Source organism: Nycticebus coucang, chromosome 4 (genome assembly GCF_027406575.1).
Source record: "Nycticebus coucang isolate mNycCou1 chromosome 4, mNycCou1.pri, whole genome shotgun sequence".
NCBI lineage: Eukaryota > Metazoa > Chordata > Mammalia > Primates > Lorisidae > Nycticebus > Nycticebus coucang.
In genome coordinates this window covers 196,441-213,127 of record NC_069783.1, presented here as the reverse complement: position 1 = coordinate 213,127, position 16,687 = coordinate 196,441, and the positions used below count along the sequence as shown (strand labels likewise).

General features: G+C 41.3%; 1 protein-coding gene across 2 annotated transcripts; it reads right to left on the bottom strand.

The window, feature by feature from the left end:
* Positions 1-697: 697 nt before the first annotated feature.
* ACP1 (acid phosphatase 1) lies at positions 698-16,496 on the bottom strand. Of its 2 annotated transcripts, none has more exons than XM_053588166.1 (6): positions 16,310-16,496; positions 8,465-8,538; positions 8,266-8,379; positions 2,796-2,857; positions 1,086-1,191; positions 698-974 (listed from the first exon to the last, which is right to left on the bottom strand). In XM_053588166.1, the coding sequence occupies exons 1-6, from the start codon at positions 16,350-16,352 to the stop codon at positions 897-899; spliced, it is 477 nt and encodes a 158-aa protein (XP_053444141.1). In that variant the 5' UTR covers positions 16,353-16,496; the 3' UTR covers positions 698-896. The 2 variants fall into 2 exon arrangements, with proteins under 2 accessions (XP_053444141.1, XP_053444140.1); XM_053588165.1 differs by lacking the exon at positions 8,266-8,379 and adding an exon at positions 8,112-8,225.
* Between the last annotated feature and the right edge of the window lie 191 nt (positions 16,497-16,687).

Genomic DNA, 16,687 nt, shown 5'->3' with positions numbered 1-16,687 from the left:
TTGCCTATAAATTAAATGCTGTTAACATACCAACATTTAAGAATGCCAGTATCATAGAACTTTTCCCAGCATTTTATATTATTTTTTCCCAACTAAGCCGATTTATGTTCAACATCTAGGTTACATATGCATCAAAAAAAGACAAACAAGCTCCTCAATTGACCACAGATAAACCAGCACACAAGTGTCCTCCTTTCTGGATATAATTAAGCGTACCAGGGCCAAGTAGTTCAAAAGGGAGCAAATGAACTGACCTCCTCAGGAAATAAACTAGACAAAGATCAAGAAGTTATTGAAGGTGCTAAAAGACTGATTCCACAAATCTTTCTCTTTCTTATCTTTTAAATATACAAGTATGCACTATGGGTGTGTGCGAATTAAAATATTTCTAATCTAGACTTTTAGTTCCCTTGTAGGGAGCTACTTTCACTCAATAGAAGGCCCTGTGGCAGAAAGCGAGAGAGAGGTGGCCCAGGGGGACAGAGGGCACTGTCCATCCAGCTATCCACATCAACTTACTCAAGAGGTAGACTAGGTTATCCAAGTCTCAAGAGGCTTAGGTGATGACCTGGGCTTTCAAGTGAGGTTTGACGTCATCGTGTTTTACTCTGTTCTATATCCTATTTGCTCCATGAATTTTGTAATTGGGGCAAAGTGAGGGGTTCGAGTAATCCACAAATTCTTACTATACCCCATGAACTGTCTGAACCAAAGATTTTTATTTAGTCTTCTGCCAAACACAGCTGATTTCATCCTGCAATTATTTTTCAAGGTAAGAAACAAATCAACTCAAGAAAGCTGGGGCTATGGAACGTCACTGCACCTGAGCCCTGGCCTGACACAGGCAGAGCCTCGGGGGTCCAGGTGCTATCAGCTGCAGCCGTGCAGACCCAGCCTCAGTGGGCCTTCTCCAGGAACGCCCTGCAGCACCTGATACATTGCTGGTACACCGTCTCGAAGTCGGAGTCATTCCCCTAAAGGACAGGAAGAAGAAAGTCCTTAAGAAAACTGTACTCTGCTGTTTAACATGGTGGGATGCAGGAATGATGTCTTCACCTCAGCCCTGAAGTGTAAACTGTACTTACATAGTAGGGATCTTCAATGATAAGTTGCTTTTGTGGATCATAGCTCCCAAGTAGTTCAATTTTAGCTTTGCAGTTTTTAACTTGATTACTTTTTCTATTCAAATCTCTGCAAAATTGAAACATGAACTTAAGTTTTCTGACCTATGGTTTCAAGGACATTGCTAGGGTTTTATGATGCATTCATATCAAAATACAGCAAAGGTAACCTGATTTTAAATGAAACAATATTCAGCAGAGGAGCACAGCCCCTTCCGTGGCTGGCGGCCACTGCCCTGCCTCTTAGGCACATTCTCACTGGTGTTGTTACACAAAATATACACCTTAAGTCAAACAATAAGTGTCTTCTCCTGTGAAAGACACTGAGACAATCAATCAAAAGAATGTTTCAGAGATGAGACAGGTGACAGGAAGGAGCTCAGAGATCTATGTGAACAAATCCCCACTGTCCCCTACGACATTCAGCACAGTACATCATGAAGTGTTAGTTTCACTCACTACTTTTCCTTCTCTGAGTCCTCAAGCCCCTGCCCAAGCTGAAAACTCAGCTCCACACTTGGCGCCTTCCACCTTTAGCTTTCACAAGAAAAAAAAAAAACAAAAAACTAAGCTACATCTTGCTCACTCCTCCATTTGTTAAACAAATTTCAAGGGAGCATGGGTGACACCTCAGGAAGGTGCTGGGCATGGGGAAGGAACCCCACAGCCAAGAGCCTTCAGACCCCAAGCTGTGTGGTCAGAGTGCTGGGAGGGAGCTGTAGGAAGCCTTAGTCTAATGGACAACCTGGCCACAGTGACAGGCAGCAGGACGCTGAACTACAAGGGACAAACAGAGCTTCCAGATAAAGGCAGGAGCAGTTGCAAGTACAGACCCTGGAGCAAGCGGCTTGACACACACACACACGCACACTGCATACGCCAGTCAAGATGGACCCAGTCTTCTTACTAGACGGTTTTTACAATTCCTAACAGCTATGTTGTAAATGAGAACAAAAAAAGTTAAGAATTGAAAAAAAAAGGGGGAAATGTAAGCATTTCGAGGAAGGTCCTAATTAATTAAAAATAAATACATAAATAAAACTGTTCACTCCCACAAAAGCAATTAAAAGTATAGCTCTCTTCATCAAAAACATTAAATATTATGTATTAGTGATGGAAATTAGTAAGTTCTTGGTTGCACTGAATTAACATGAGCTCTGGTCAGTGCAGTGGCAGGAGGGGTGGCAGGACACTGCTTATCTAAGTCCAGGCCTAAAAGCCCACCACACCCACTCGCTAGTTCTATGAACTTGGAAAGTAATGTAACCTCACGGTTCCTCAGTTTCGTCTCTGAATGAGTTGGTGAAGTACTTTGGCATGGGAAACAATGAAATACTACACTGCCCATGAACCATCACACCAGTAACAAAATCACTCTCTTGCAAAATAATACATTTCCTTGTACAGAACTACATGTCACAAATCAGTTAACCTTCCAAATCAATCATGCTAATTGGACTTCTTATCTAAGGTATATCTGTAAATACACCCCTAAGTCTAGATTAGTCTAAATTTCTTGCTATTCTAAATAAAAAATTCTGTATACTATCACTTCCAATGTCTATTAAAAACTTTCAGTTAAAAAAGTCACTTTGGCAACAAACTATTTGGCCTATTACTGAACTGAGAGTGAAACAGAACTAAACGGAAATAACACTTTACAAACATGATTACCTCAGATTGCTTTCATCCATACACAGTATATAATCAAATGTGACGAAGTCTTCTTTGGTAATCTAAAATTGAATAAAAGTCAAAATACAGTGTTTATACATATGCTGTCCAAGACTAGAGGATCCAAAGCAGTACTTTAAAGAAAAAAAATTGCTACATTTGTGTCTGTTACTCAGCAACTAACAAATAAATAATGTAAGGCACCTTTAAGTAAAAACAGTTAACTTACTTCCCAAAGTCGTACTGCAAAGAAATTTCATATTATTAAATTCCTTGCAATAATCATAAACAGTAGAACATGCAGACATGACATTTACACTTCAGGTCCACATTCTTAATAACAAAGCACAATTCAGTCAATTCATGGAATCACCTTCATCTCAACTCTACTTTCATTCCACTAGTCTGAACGGTCCAGTCCCTGGGGACACACACCAAGAGAACAGACAGACCCTGTCCTGGGGAGCTGCCCTTCCATGAAGCAAAAGCCCCAGGAGGCACAAATGCCCCAGAGGAAAGATGAAGGGAAGCAAGGGACATGGGGAAGGTGGAGTGCACCCAAGTGGGCGGAAGGTTCCCCGAGGAGGAAATGCATAGGCAGGGCAGCTACGGCCCTTTTGCACTCTGAGATAATGTGCCCAGGGTAGACCTGACACAGAAGGAATATAACTCAGTATTCCTACTCAGGCTAATCAGAAAACTCACCACTGTGCTCTGACACGATTTATAAATATTAGCCCTTTTATAACATAACGAAATACTATTTTGTGAATTTTGACTGCTATAAATGACAGAATACATCCCACTGATAAAGATGAACATAATTTTCTAAGAATATAACTTCAATAATAATCCTCCTCACTAAAAACCCCTCAAAAACAGGGTTCTCAACCTTCCAAATGCCGCAACCATTTAACACAGGTTGAAAACCACTGGTCTAAAAGATCACTGTACAAGTCCACATAGAAGATATTGAAAACCTGGTCAAAACAAAGTAGTGATACTCTCTTACAACAATCAGTGGTGTAAAAGAACAATGAATATATTCATCACTCTGTTAAAAATGAGAAATTTGGCTTTTAGTATGCACTTCCATTAAATTTTAGTGTTAATAATTACAGAGGACTGTATTTTGTTAACATTCCCAAGGCACTAACTTATTTCAAAATCTAAGAGAATTCGTATTATAGGCCGGACACAGGGCTCATGCCTATTAATTCCAGCACTCTGGGAGGCCAAGGTGGGAGGATCCCTTAAGCTCAGGAGTTGGAGACCAGCCAGAGCAAGAGTGAGACCCTGTCTCTACTACAAATAGAAAAATCAGCCAGGTATAGTGGCGGTTGCCTATAGTCCCGACTACTCAGGAGGCTGAAGCAGGAGGATCCGTGAGCTTCAGGAGTTTGAGGTTGCTGTGAACTATGACACCACAGCACTTTAGCCAAGGCAACAAAGTGAGACTCTATCTCCAAAAAACAAATAGAATTAGTATTGTAGTATTATACATTATTTCAATAAATTAATCTTGTAAGAACTGTGCTAAAATCTAGTATTAAATGTTTTTATTCTGAATTGACTAATTTTTTTCTTAAAGAATCGGGAGCTGTTACATTATGATTTTATAGGTCAAAACAATTAAGAAGTGAAATAAAAAATATATGTATTATTCCATAAAAAATACACAGTAAGGGAGTCCCACCTGCAGGAATCCTTTTATAAATAAAATAGCCTGCAGCAAATCATCCCTACCACCAGAAACAAGAAAATGCGTACAAAAAAATCAAATACCTCTTTACAGCCCTCATCATACTCCTGGGCTTAACCTGGGATTAACCAGGCTTTGTGAGCCAGAAACTCTCTCAAAAGTTCCAGGACAGAAAAGGAGCCGCTCAGATGACCCAGATGTCAGAGCTACCCCTTAAAATAACTGTGATGGTCTAATGTAAGGCAACACATGAAATTTCACCAGAAAAATCAAACAATACGTAAGTAAAAAAAATTACAGACTCAGTATATGCATACAGGCTTAAAAACAGCAGAAGGATGAGAAAACAGGTCAGCAGCAAATCTCAGACTGAAGAATAAAGTAAAAAGGGTGGCAAACAGAAAAAAAGAACACGCAAAATGTTTACTATACACACAAGGTGAAGCCCAAGGAAAAGAGAAGGGAAAGTAAAACATGAAAAGTTAACAGCCCAGAATTTTCCAAAACTGATGAGAAACACAAAGCCACAAATTCAAGAATTATATTTGGCCTATCATACTAAAACTGTTAAAAACTAAGTAGCAAAAAACCCTCTTAAATACAGACAGAGAAAATGACAGTCAACAAAAAGAAACTGATTAGATGATTTTTTCAAGTGGTTAAGTGGAATAACTACTATTCTTCAGCAAACTTTTTTAGAGGACAGAAAAAGAGGGAATATCCCCAATGTACTTTATTAGGCTGCCAACCTAGGCAGCCTACGATAGGCCATGTCTGATGCTGGGCACACACCCAAAAGAACCACACACAGGTACACCCCTTGGCCCACAGCAGCACTCTCTGGATAGCCCCAAGCTAGAAACAACCCACATGTCAATCAAGGGTAGATTAGACAGGCCGCGCCCATAGCTCAGTGGGTAGGGTGCAGCCACATATACCCAGGCTGGGGTGTTCAAACCCGGCCCAGGCCAGTTAAAAACAACAATTACAACTGCAACAACAACAAAAAAAATAGCCGGGCATTGTGGCAGGCACCTGTAGTCCCACTACTTGCGAAGCTGAGGCAAGAGAATCACTTAAGCCTAAGAGTTTGAGGTTGCCGTGAGGTGTGATGCCATCGCATTCTACCAAGGGTGACAAAGTGAAAACTCTGTCTCAAAAAAAAAGAAAAAAAAAAAAAAATAGATTGGATACAGAGATTGTGAAATGATCCACTGCCCAGAAACAACAATGACGAACTATTGTTACAAGCAACAACATGAATGATATGACAAGCCAAAGAAGCTGAAAACAGTACATACTGTAATTCCATTTTTATAATGTTAATAAGATAGAATGAATTTTTGGTGTTGATCTCCAGAGGAGTAAAGAGTAGCTAGCTGTCAAAGGACCTCTGTGCACAAGACAAAGAAAAGTTTATTGAAAAAAGAAAAGAAAGCATAATAAGGTAAAAATCTCCATCTAACTAACTGTACTCTGAGAGCTCACATACTCGAGAGACTGACTACAAGAGTAAAAAGGAATAAACACCCTAAAAAAATGTATTAAATCTAGGCTGCAAGTACTAAGAAAATTAAGATTTTAAGAAACACATAAGAATAGTTATCACGCAAATTGTGATATTAGTAAAGAAAAAGAACTTATAAACATAACAAAAATCTGATGAGATACTGATTTAGAAACCATACCTTGTTAGTATTTCAAAATTTTTTAAAATAACATTGTTGAGAAAATTTTCTTAAAAGAAATGGAAAAGAAAAGTGCAACAATCAGATTCTATGCAAATGGTATTTCCAATCTGTTATTAAAACTACTCCTGAAAGAAAGTTTCTGACTTTGCTTTTATAAGGCATATGCATTTAAAATACTTCATTTGCATCCATTGTTATATATTTTGTATATGAAAAATAATCTGACTGTAACAACATAAAACTTGAAAGTATGAATGCTTCTAATTCTGAAGGATTACTCAAAATAAATCTATATTCTTTGAACTACAAGCAGAAACTGGCAAGGTCTGAAAAAATCTGAAGAGACATAAGAGAAAAATGGTATCATTGACTAGGAATTTTATGGTGTATCATCACAGCCATATTATGAAAGCATTTAAAATTTTATTCTTTTTTAAAATGCTCTGACTCCTCATTTACATGTGTTACTATTTGTTTTCCTACAAACCATGAGGCCTCAAATATTATGAAAAGGCTAATGATATTTAAAATATTGTGCATCCTAATTTAACAGTGAGTAATGACCTTAATTCCATCACATAAGACTTTTGTTAGGGTATGATAACTTCTTGTGTTACAGTTTGTACAATTATTTTCAACTTTTAAGTTACCTGAGGGTAACTCTCTATAATTGGCTAAATATTTTATTTAGAAGTATCTTAATTTCATATTTGTGATTAAAAATTACAAACCTATAGAGTACTTTTGAGAAAAAATGAATTTTATCTTTAGCATTCTGTCTTTAAAATCAGCTTAATGTGTTTTTATAAAATAAACAATTAATAACTTGTCTAATACCCACTATACCAATAGGTATCTAATGCCCATGGGTTATCTAAGCAAATTGGGATGTAAATACCTCCTTGCACTATTTTAGTATAGATGATGAATTTGAGGATATTTTACATCATTAAGTCTTGGAATTATTTTTTCAACTTCACATTTTGAGCAGGATATATTTTGCTACACAGCATACTGTAACTTTGTGTAAATGTGTACCTAATAGTGTATAAATTCCACATGCTTGGCTTTTTAGTAGTATTATATTTTCAGTATTAGTGTTTATAAAGAGGTAAAAAGTGTATTATTGCAAATGTTTATTTGGGAGGCTGAGGCAAGAGAATGGCTTAAGCCCAGGAGTTGGAGGTTGCTGTGAGCTGTGTGATGCCATGGCACTCTACCGAGGGCCATAAAGTGAGACTCTGTCTCTACGGAAAAAAAAAAAAAAAAAAAAAGAAGTTCAATCTTCCACCCAATGAAAATTCTATTTCAGAAAGGGTCAGTCCTTAAGTACTTAACTTAAAGAACTCTTAGAAAATCAACTGCATCTTCTAATGTATAATATAAATACAAGGCTATCTTCATTGGAAATTATAGTCTGGCTATGATTTTATTAAACTTTACACTTAAGTGTGGCATAACAGACTGTGTCCATGATGTTAGTATTACCCTGTGTTTCTAAGGCACTTTACAGTTGAAACAATGTTTTTATACTATATACATATGTTTTTATACTATATATATATGTATATAGTATAACTTTATTCTAGCAACAAAGTTATATCAGCAGAATAATCACCATGGCCTAAATGTATACCTAAAAATTACACAGAAGAAACAGGATGCAGAGAACCACTCAGCTGCAGCTGCCAACCAGGGTGTCTCCTTATAAATTATGTAACTTTTATATGCCACCTTAATAAGTAAATTCCAAAATCATGCTAGTCTGTTAGCACTGTGCAACCAGAAGTGAGACAATGGGCTACAGCTGGTTGAACTCACCCTAACTAAGCATTCCATTAGTATGTAAGTCTAGATAAGCCCCTGACAACTTCTCAAATTACGGGACTCTACATAGTAGAAATTAAACAAGATCTTGTCTACCTGTCTTGCTTTATGGGCTGTGTGAATGCCATGATTTCTCAGGCAGCTCACAGCTCTGGAGTCTGGGGCCCGGCCCACGTTCCAGTCAGAAACAGCGCCGCTGTCAATGACCCACTGAAACACAAAACACATGTCTCAAGTCCAAGAACGGTACCTGCCGGGCAACGTGGTTCATGGGAATGCCGTGCCTCCTCATGCAGCTCTGCCCCCGGTAGTCAGGGGGGTTCCCTATCTCATACCCCGATGTCGCCGCGCTGTCTATCCTCCACTGCAGGGAGAGAAAGGAATGGTTTTGGCAATTCCCTGCCCAGAGGCATTAGGTTGGCCTCTCTAAGGTAAGGAGTGGTACTTACATTCTCTGAAACATTTTGATCAGTTACAAGTTTCCTGAAAACAGCTTCTGCAATGGGTGACCGACAAATGTTACCTTAAAAAAAAAGAGGGGCAGAAAGAGAGCATTATATTTTATGGGAAGGCAGATGCCAACTATGTAAACCACTCCACACTCAGCACACAGAGGCTGTGCTGTCCCCAAGGAGAAACCACGGACAGCACTCTTGCCTGACACAGTCCAGCCAGAGCTTGGCAGGCTCTGGTGGGAGAGAGCCAGTCAGCCCACAATCAGTGATTTAACACCACCCATCCAAGTACCCAGACTATATAAATGACAGAGACATCAGGAAAACCATCTTAACCAAAACACAAAACAGCTATTTTTTAGATTGCTACTAATGACCTAGAGTGAAATCATGAAATCAGTAAAGTGGGTGGCAACCAGCTTATTCTAAAATAAATACAATAGAATACTTGGGGAACTAGCTATAGGACACCCCATACCAAATACACACAACACTGAAACCCACAAGTTGGCCCCGCAGAACTGCATATAGGAAGAGTGAGCCCTCCATATACAGAGGCTTCTCATCCCAAGAATAATCATATTTTTTAAAAAATCCATGTACAAGTGACTCCTTGCAGTTCAAACCCACATTGTTCAAGGGTCAACTGCACAATTTTTAAGAATATCACACAAAAGAAGAATGAGTATTGTTTCATAAAACAATACACAATGTATTTAGGTATAAATACTAATTCAGCACAAACTGTCACTGAGCAATCAGCATTCTTGTCAAAGCCCCATGCCTGACCAGGGAGTTAGCCAACCTGAGGTTTAAGGACATGTCTTCCAGACCACCACACCTGCCTAAGATTTCCGACACCAGCTGCAAAGTCAGGGGTCCCGATGGCCACCCTGACTTCAGACCTTAAGGCATAAAACTTGGAGGTCCCCTACTACTTCAGGTTTGATAAATGTCTAGAATGACTCACAAAATTCAGGAAAGCACCACGCTTGTAATTATAGTTTTATAGTAACAACACAATTAAAACCAGCCAAAGGAAGAGCTCTATGGGTTCACTACAGCTGAGTACCTAATAGGAAGCTCCCTTGCCCTCCTCCAGTCAAGAGTACCACCTGCCTGGGAAGCTCATCAGAGGCGTCTCTACTGGGATTTAATTATGAGGGCAGGATGGACTGGGCCAGGCTCAATCTCCTGGCCCCCTCCTCCCAAGCCATCTCCTTTACACAGACCATGCTGGCACCAGGAATGACAAAGGTACCACCAGCACTCCTGAAACTTTCAAGGCATTTAGGTGACATCCCAAGATCTAGGACAAGAACTAAATTCCTTACTACAAAAGGGAAAAAGATAAAGAACATAAATTCTCCTCCCAAAATAGAGCTAAGTTATGCCAAGCAATGTACTTAGAGGAATTAACAGTCAGCCATAATAAAATAAAGAGAATAAAGGCTAATAAACAATACAGTTCAGGAACACACAAAAAAATCCACAGAGCAAAAACAAAATATAAGAAAATTTCTTATCAGAAAAAAGGAAGAACTGATGTTTTAAGGATGAGGAGGATTTTTTTTTTTTAAGACAGAATCTTGTTTATTTTACCTAATCTTTTGTCCAGTTCTGTTCATGTTGCTACAAATGACAGGATTTTCTTTTTTTTTTTTTTTTTTTTGTAGAGACAGAGTCTCACTGTACTGCCCTTGGTAGAGTGCCGTGGCGTCACATGGCTCACAGCAACCTCTAACTCTTGGGCTTACGTGATCCTATTGCCTCAGCCTCCCAAGCAGCTGGGACTACAGGCGCGCGCCACAACGCCCGGCTATTTTTCTGTTGCAGTTTGGCCGGGGCTGGGTCCGAACCCGCCACCCTCGGCATATGGGGCCGGCGCCCTACTCACTGAGCCACAGGCGCCGCCAGGATTTTCTTTTCTTTCTTTTTTTAATTTTTTTTTATTTTTTGCAGTTTTTTGGCTGAGCCCAGGTTTGAACCACCCCAGGATTTTATTTTATTTTTTATAGTTGAATGGAATTGTGTTTACATACTACATTGTTTTTGTTCATTTATCCATTGAGAACACTTAGCTTGATTCTGTATCTTGGCTGTTGTGAATAGTGCTGCAATAAAAATAGAAGTGTATAAAAAAAAAATTAAAGACAGAATCTTGAGTCTTATTCTGTACCCTGAATAGAGTGTCATGGCATTGTTATAGCTCACAGCAACCTCAAATGCCTGGGCTCAGGTGATTCTCTTGCTTCAGCCTCCCAAATAGCTGGGACTATGGACGCCTGCCATGATGTCAAGCTAGTTTTGTCTATTTTTTGTTTTTTCAGTAGAGATGGGGTCTCGCTCTTGTTCAGGCTGGTCTTGAACACCTGAAATCAAGCAACCCACCGATCTTGGCCTCCCAGAGTGCTAGGATTACAAGTGTGAGCCACCACACCCGGCCAAAGATGAGGCAGCTCTTGACAGGCAGAAGGAGGGAAGGCAGTGAGGACTGTAGGCTCAAGCTGGGGAAGCTGAAAATGTGAGCTAAAGCTGGTATATAGGAGCCCTACAACACTGGGCAAGGACTTCGACTCAGTATAGCTACTGTGGGAAGAAAGCCAAGGTTTGGGGGAAAGGATAATGCTATTTATTCAACAAACTTGTCTTGTATGCTTGCTATTCACAAGCCAACCGCTGTGCCCACGCCTGAAGATAGAAAGTTGGTCAGGACACAGACCCTTCGTTCAAGATGGGTAGACAACCAGCAGGGTCAGGAGCCCTGAAGTCCACCAGACGGAAGCAGAGACCACCGGGGGCTATCTTGAAACAGCAAGAAAGAGAGCGCAGAGGCATAAAAACGTGAAACCATCTCACACACTGCAAGGGCCACACTGGCACTCCTATGACAGAGACAGGTTAACAAAAGAACAGCAAGATAAACTTATTCAACCCAAGTTTTTTGTGACCATAGGCGCTTTCAGAAAGATGACACAGGGAGAGCTCAGGCTCCATAACAAGAGACAATCCTACAGGACTCTAACTAGACGGTCATCTACCGTGAGATGAGAGGAGCACAACAAGGCCTGCCCACTCACTCTCTGGCCTCTCCATGCACTGCACCTTTTTCCAGGGTACAAGGCAGGTTGGGAGAAGGGAGAGAGGGCCCTTTTCAGGTTAAGAGGAATTCTGGTTTCTATGAATTGCTTCCTGGGGAGAAGGAGGTACAGGAGACAGGAAGGTGGCAAGACCTTGCATTGGTCTGCTCTGAGGCCGACCAACTTCCTTTAGGTCAAAGCACACAGCACGCCAAATGCCACACTTTGGGGTGCAGTGTTCCGAACCCAAACGTTAGGAACTGAATTAAGGATAGAAAAATGAAGAGAGGAAAAACTGCTAGATAGATATTTTACTCTGTGTTAATGTTAGAATCTTCTGGTTTATGGTAAGCATGTACAATTAGAATCTTCTAGTGTGAATCACCAGGATTCCCTAGTCCATGAAACCAACTGATACATTCTACGTCATAAGACCTAAGCATACTTTGGACTTCTCTTCTACACAGGTTGTGGTTTTCAGAGTAGCAAAAAGTTTATCTTTAAACCATGAGGGGAAAGAAGACAAACCTCAGACGTCCTCTACAAGCTAGTTTGTGTGAAGATTTTCTTTTCCACATTCTAAATTGTTTAGTTTTTTAAACAGATATTACCATCAACACCATTGTAATTACTGAAAGGCTCCCCTATGGGTGTATAATTATTTTACTTGTCATCATACACCTTAGATAAATTGAAAATACTTTTAACAGCAAACACTTTAATTCAAAATTAAGACAACGGTTATAATTTGGAAGTCTAGAAAAAATAACAGATGCCTAATATCGCAGCATCTAAAGACATAATAAAAAGACTAGCCTCACCCCCTTATAAATAATCACCAGTAGCTGAAAAATAATAGCTCAGTTTGCCACAATACAAAAACTTGATTATCTACTTTCTGAAAGGCTAATACTTCACCCTCTTGATTTCAAAAGGTGACATCCCCGAATTAGCGTGCTATCAAAGACCAGAGCACATTCGGCATCACTCATCACAGGTACTTGGGTTCTACCTACAGAGTAAGCTCCAAAAACTATAAATGCCATCTTCAGATTTATACAAAAGTTTCAATCTGTGAAGTCTCAAGCCTGCTTTTTCCAAATCAGGCAGCCTATTATGTATCCTTCCTTAACACCTTCATTTCAAAGATGGAGACTCACCAAAACAATAGTTAAGCTCTGTGAGAACAGAAGCTGTCTGCTTTACTTGGTGAGGGACCCCAGCACCCAGCAGCAAGTGGCACGGGGCAGTCTGACACCACTAAGGAGACTGGAGCACAGCCCCAGACCACGTTCTCCAACTAGTCTCTACCTTATAAAACATAAGGCACTCTCGGTCCTCTTGTTAAAACAAGGAGCTCAGTTCTTTTCCGACACCAGCCTTACCAATGAAGAGCCATTCATGCTTTTCTATACTTCAGACTCAAAAGGGTTTGAATACTTTGAAGGAATAAAATTTTTATATTTCAAAAACATACAGTTCTTACTGTGTATGGCTAGCATGTGAAATGGCATTTATCTATATCTAATCTCCCCAAAATGCAACTATCACCACCTGACTAGAAAGGACATGCCCAATTTCAGCCTAATCACAACATAACAGCTGGAAAACTTCTTTTTAATCTTAAATTAGGTTAATTCCCACCTCTGCTCAAAACCCTCCAATGGCTTATCTCATTCAGAGTAAGCCCAAGTCTTCACATGGCCTCCCAAGAACTGGACTCAAAACACATCGTGGCCCACCACCTCCACCACTTCCACCTGTGTGCAGCCTACAACGCTAAGAGTCATTTTTACATCACTGAGTAGCTAGAGAAAACTCAAAAGTTATGATGCGAAAATTATATGAACTTCCAATTCTAGTGTCCACAAATATGGTCTCATGGAACAGATCTGAACTTAATTGTTTATGTACTGTTTAGGGCTGCTTTTGCCCTACTTACAGCTTTGGTGTGACCCACTAAAGTATAAAGTCTGGCTTTTTAACCAGTGTTTGCAGACTCCTGTCTGAAAGCATCCATTGTACATAAAGAATTAACTTCTCCCTGTACAGATATCTAGAATGGGGGAAATGAGAAATAAGTCACTCATATTTTCTGCTGAGTCTGCAGGGACTCAGAGGCCCCTGGCTGAGCAAAGCTACCTGGTCACTATCCCCCCGCCCCCCGCCCGTGGCTTCCATGTAGTTCTTAGGAGTGGCCACTGCTTTCCCTCAAAACTTTACCTGCTTTCCTCTGTGCCACAGTGTTTTCTCCAAAATAACCCCAGACTTTCTTCCTCAGTCCTTTAAGTTTGCTCAAAGGTCACCTTCCAGGTGGGACCTTGCCTGACCGACCATCCTACTCAAAACTGACCTCCATTCCCAACACCTTTTCTTGCTTTCCTTTTCTTAAATTTCATACCAGCTGACTGAGCACAACAATGACTACTTAGTAAGAAAAAATACAAGAGCTAGACAGCCTGAAATTTCTGCCTGTTTACTCACTATCATTTATATCCCTAGTACTTAAGAGTAGTACCTGGCATACAGGAGGTGCTCAAAAAAAAAATTTTTTTTTATTGAATTGATTTGAAGGAAAATACATTAGTCTTCCTTTATCTGAGATTTCTCTTTCTTTCCATGGTCTCAGTTACCAGAAAGTCAAACTCACTCTGAAAATATTAAATGGAAAAGTCCAAAAATAAACAATTGATAACTTTTAAATTGTCTGAGTAGTGTGATGAAATGTGCTGTCCAGTTACATCCTGCTCCAGAAGTGAATCATCCCTTTGAGAGGCATATTCACACTATCCACTCATTAGCCACTTAGCAGCTATCTCAGTGATCATATCCATGTTAGTGTCATCACAGTGCTCATGTTCAAGTCCCCTTTATTTTACTTATAATAGTTCCAAAGTCCAGAACCAGTGATGCTAATAATATGAGGATGCCAAAGAACAGCCGTAAAGTGCTTCCTTTGTGTGAAAAGGTGAAAGTTCTTCAGATCACAGGAAAAGAAAAAAATATCACACACTGATGTTGCTAAAAACTATAGTAAAAACAAGTCTTCTAATAAGTTGTGAAGAAGGAAGAAGAATTCCTAGTAGTTATGCGGTCTCACCTCAAACTGCACAACCACAGGAAAAGTGCTTAGTTAAGATGAAAAAGCATTAAATTTGTGGAAGACATAAGTAGATACACCCTCAGATTGATGGTGATGGGGTTTGGTACTGCCTGGCAGTTCAATCATCCACAGGGGGTTAAGGGGGTGTCCTAGAATGTATCCCCCAAGGACAAAGTGGGGCTACTATTATGTACAAGCATATACTCTCCCATTAGCAGGCACCATGGTACATCAGACCACCAGTCACAATACTAAGCAAAAATACACAAGGCAACGGACTACTATTTGGTACCAAATCTGAAAGTGAACTATTGCTTAATAAACTTGATTTCATCAATAAGCCTTCAATTAAGCTCCTAAAAATAAAATGATGCCTATTATCAAAGTGAAACAAGGTGAGTCTTCTACTTCACTCACAAAAATGAGTTTCGACAAATGCCTAGTGAGCATCTGTCATATATTATCTCAAAGCTGGAAATACAATAAAAAATAAGCCACAAGTGCAAAAATTACTGCCCTCAAGAAAATACAATCTAGCTAGGATCTCAGCAGCTATCAAATAATTAAAATTTGTGTAATAAAAGATCTCGTAAGAGAGTCACAAGAAGTAACTAGTGGTCTGGGAAACCAAAGGAAATATTTAGGTTTGACCTTACAAAATATAATAATAGGCTTGCCAGGCAAAATAGGCACCCAATAAACAGAAACACATCAACCCTCTGGGAACAATAAAAGGTTCGAGAAGGTAGTGTCTGGAGCGTGTGGGCCAGAAAAGGTAAAGGAGGTTTTGGTGGGCTCCTCTGCAGGGAATGCGAACTCATTGGAAACTGTCAAGGAACTGCACTACTGCCAACCTAGGCTGCCCCTCTTAGTGTGGAGGCACTGCAGAATGTAACTGAGTAGTGAGTACTACACCGCAGGAGGATCCCTAGACACCAAAGAGACAGTAAATTCTACTTTGTGTTAAAGAGACCTAAGTACTAAAATTCGAAGAGAGAAAATCTGAGCCAGAAGGTACTTGAAGAATTGTTTTAAAAAAAAAAAGTATTTTTCATGTTGACAAAGATCACATAAGGACCTGGAGAACTAAGTCTCCCAGTCTTGCTTTTTACAACCAAGAAACTCTAAACCATAAAACTTAAAACCCCTTTAGCTCGGTTCCAAGTTTAAGTCCGGGGCTAATGAAACTAGTAAGAAAGCCAGAGTCATCCCTCACCCCCCAAGAGAGCTCATCAGTCCGATAGCCCCAGGCCTACCCAGCCACCCCCGGAAGAACCCTGGCTTGGAGGGACTGCGGCTGTAAATCCCAGAGGACCAGGGTGGAGCAGGCTGAGCAGGATTGAGGAAAGGGGCAGCCGGAGTGGGGGGTGGGGGGGGAGGAAGGGGAGGAGAGGGGCAGCAGAGGGGCAGGAGAAGGGACCAGAAAGGTGGACAAGACAAGAGAAGGGAGGGGGGAGACCGGAAAGGAGAGGGATGGGGCGGGGCGAGAGGCGGGAGGGGCGGAGGCAGGAGAGGCGCCGGGTCGCCCCAGCCCGCCCTCAGCCCACCCAGGCCTCCTGGTCTCGAGCTCTTCTCGTTCACGTTCCACGCACAGTGCAGAGGCGGTTCCAAGTCCTTCAGGGAGAGTCAGGGCGGGCTTAGCCGGCGCTAACTTACCTAGACACACGAACAGCACCGACTTGGGAACCGCCTCCGCCATCTTCCCGCGCACAGGCGCCGGAAAACTGCGTCGCCCTAGCGCGGCCCCCGCGCACGCGCACGCGCACGGTCGTCCCCCCCCCGCCCCAACCGCCCCGCGCTCGCGCCTGCGCAGTCTGGTTCCAGTGCCTCCGGGGCGTGGGGGGGGGGGGAGCCGGCGTCTGCGCAGTCGGCCTCAAAGAGCCTCCCAGGCAATCTGTTCTGGCCCTAGAGGGGGCCGGGCCTGACCCAAGCGCACGTGGGGCCGTGTAGGTGCAGTGGGGCGCTGCGGGTGTTGGCTGGTGCAGTGCAGCCGGGAACTGCGGCCGACCCCCGCCCAGGTGCCCCATTCGAGGC

Excerpts from the sequence above, each read along its gene's own strand:
- ACP1 (XM_053588166.1), bottom strand. The coding sequence starts at position 16,352 with ATGGCGGAGGCGGTTCCCAAGTCGGTGCTGTTCGTGTGTCTAG. Across the intron at positions 1,192-2,795 it reads ATGGATGAAAGCAATCTGAG|AGATTTGAATAGAAAAAGTA; the intron begins GTAATCATGTTT and ends TCAATTTTGCAG. Across the intron at positions 975-1,085 it reads TCATTGAAGATCCCTACTAT|GGGAATGACTCCGACTTCGA; the intron begins GTAAGTACAGTT and ends CCTGTCCTTTAG.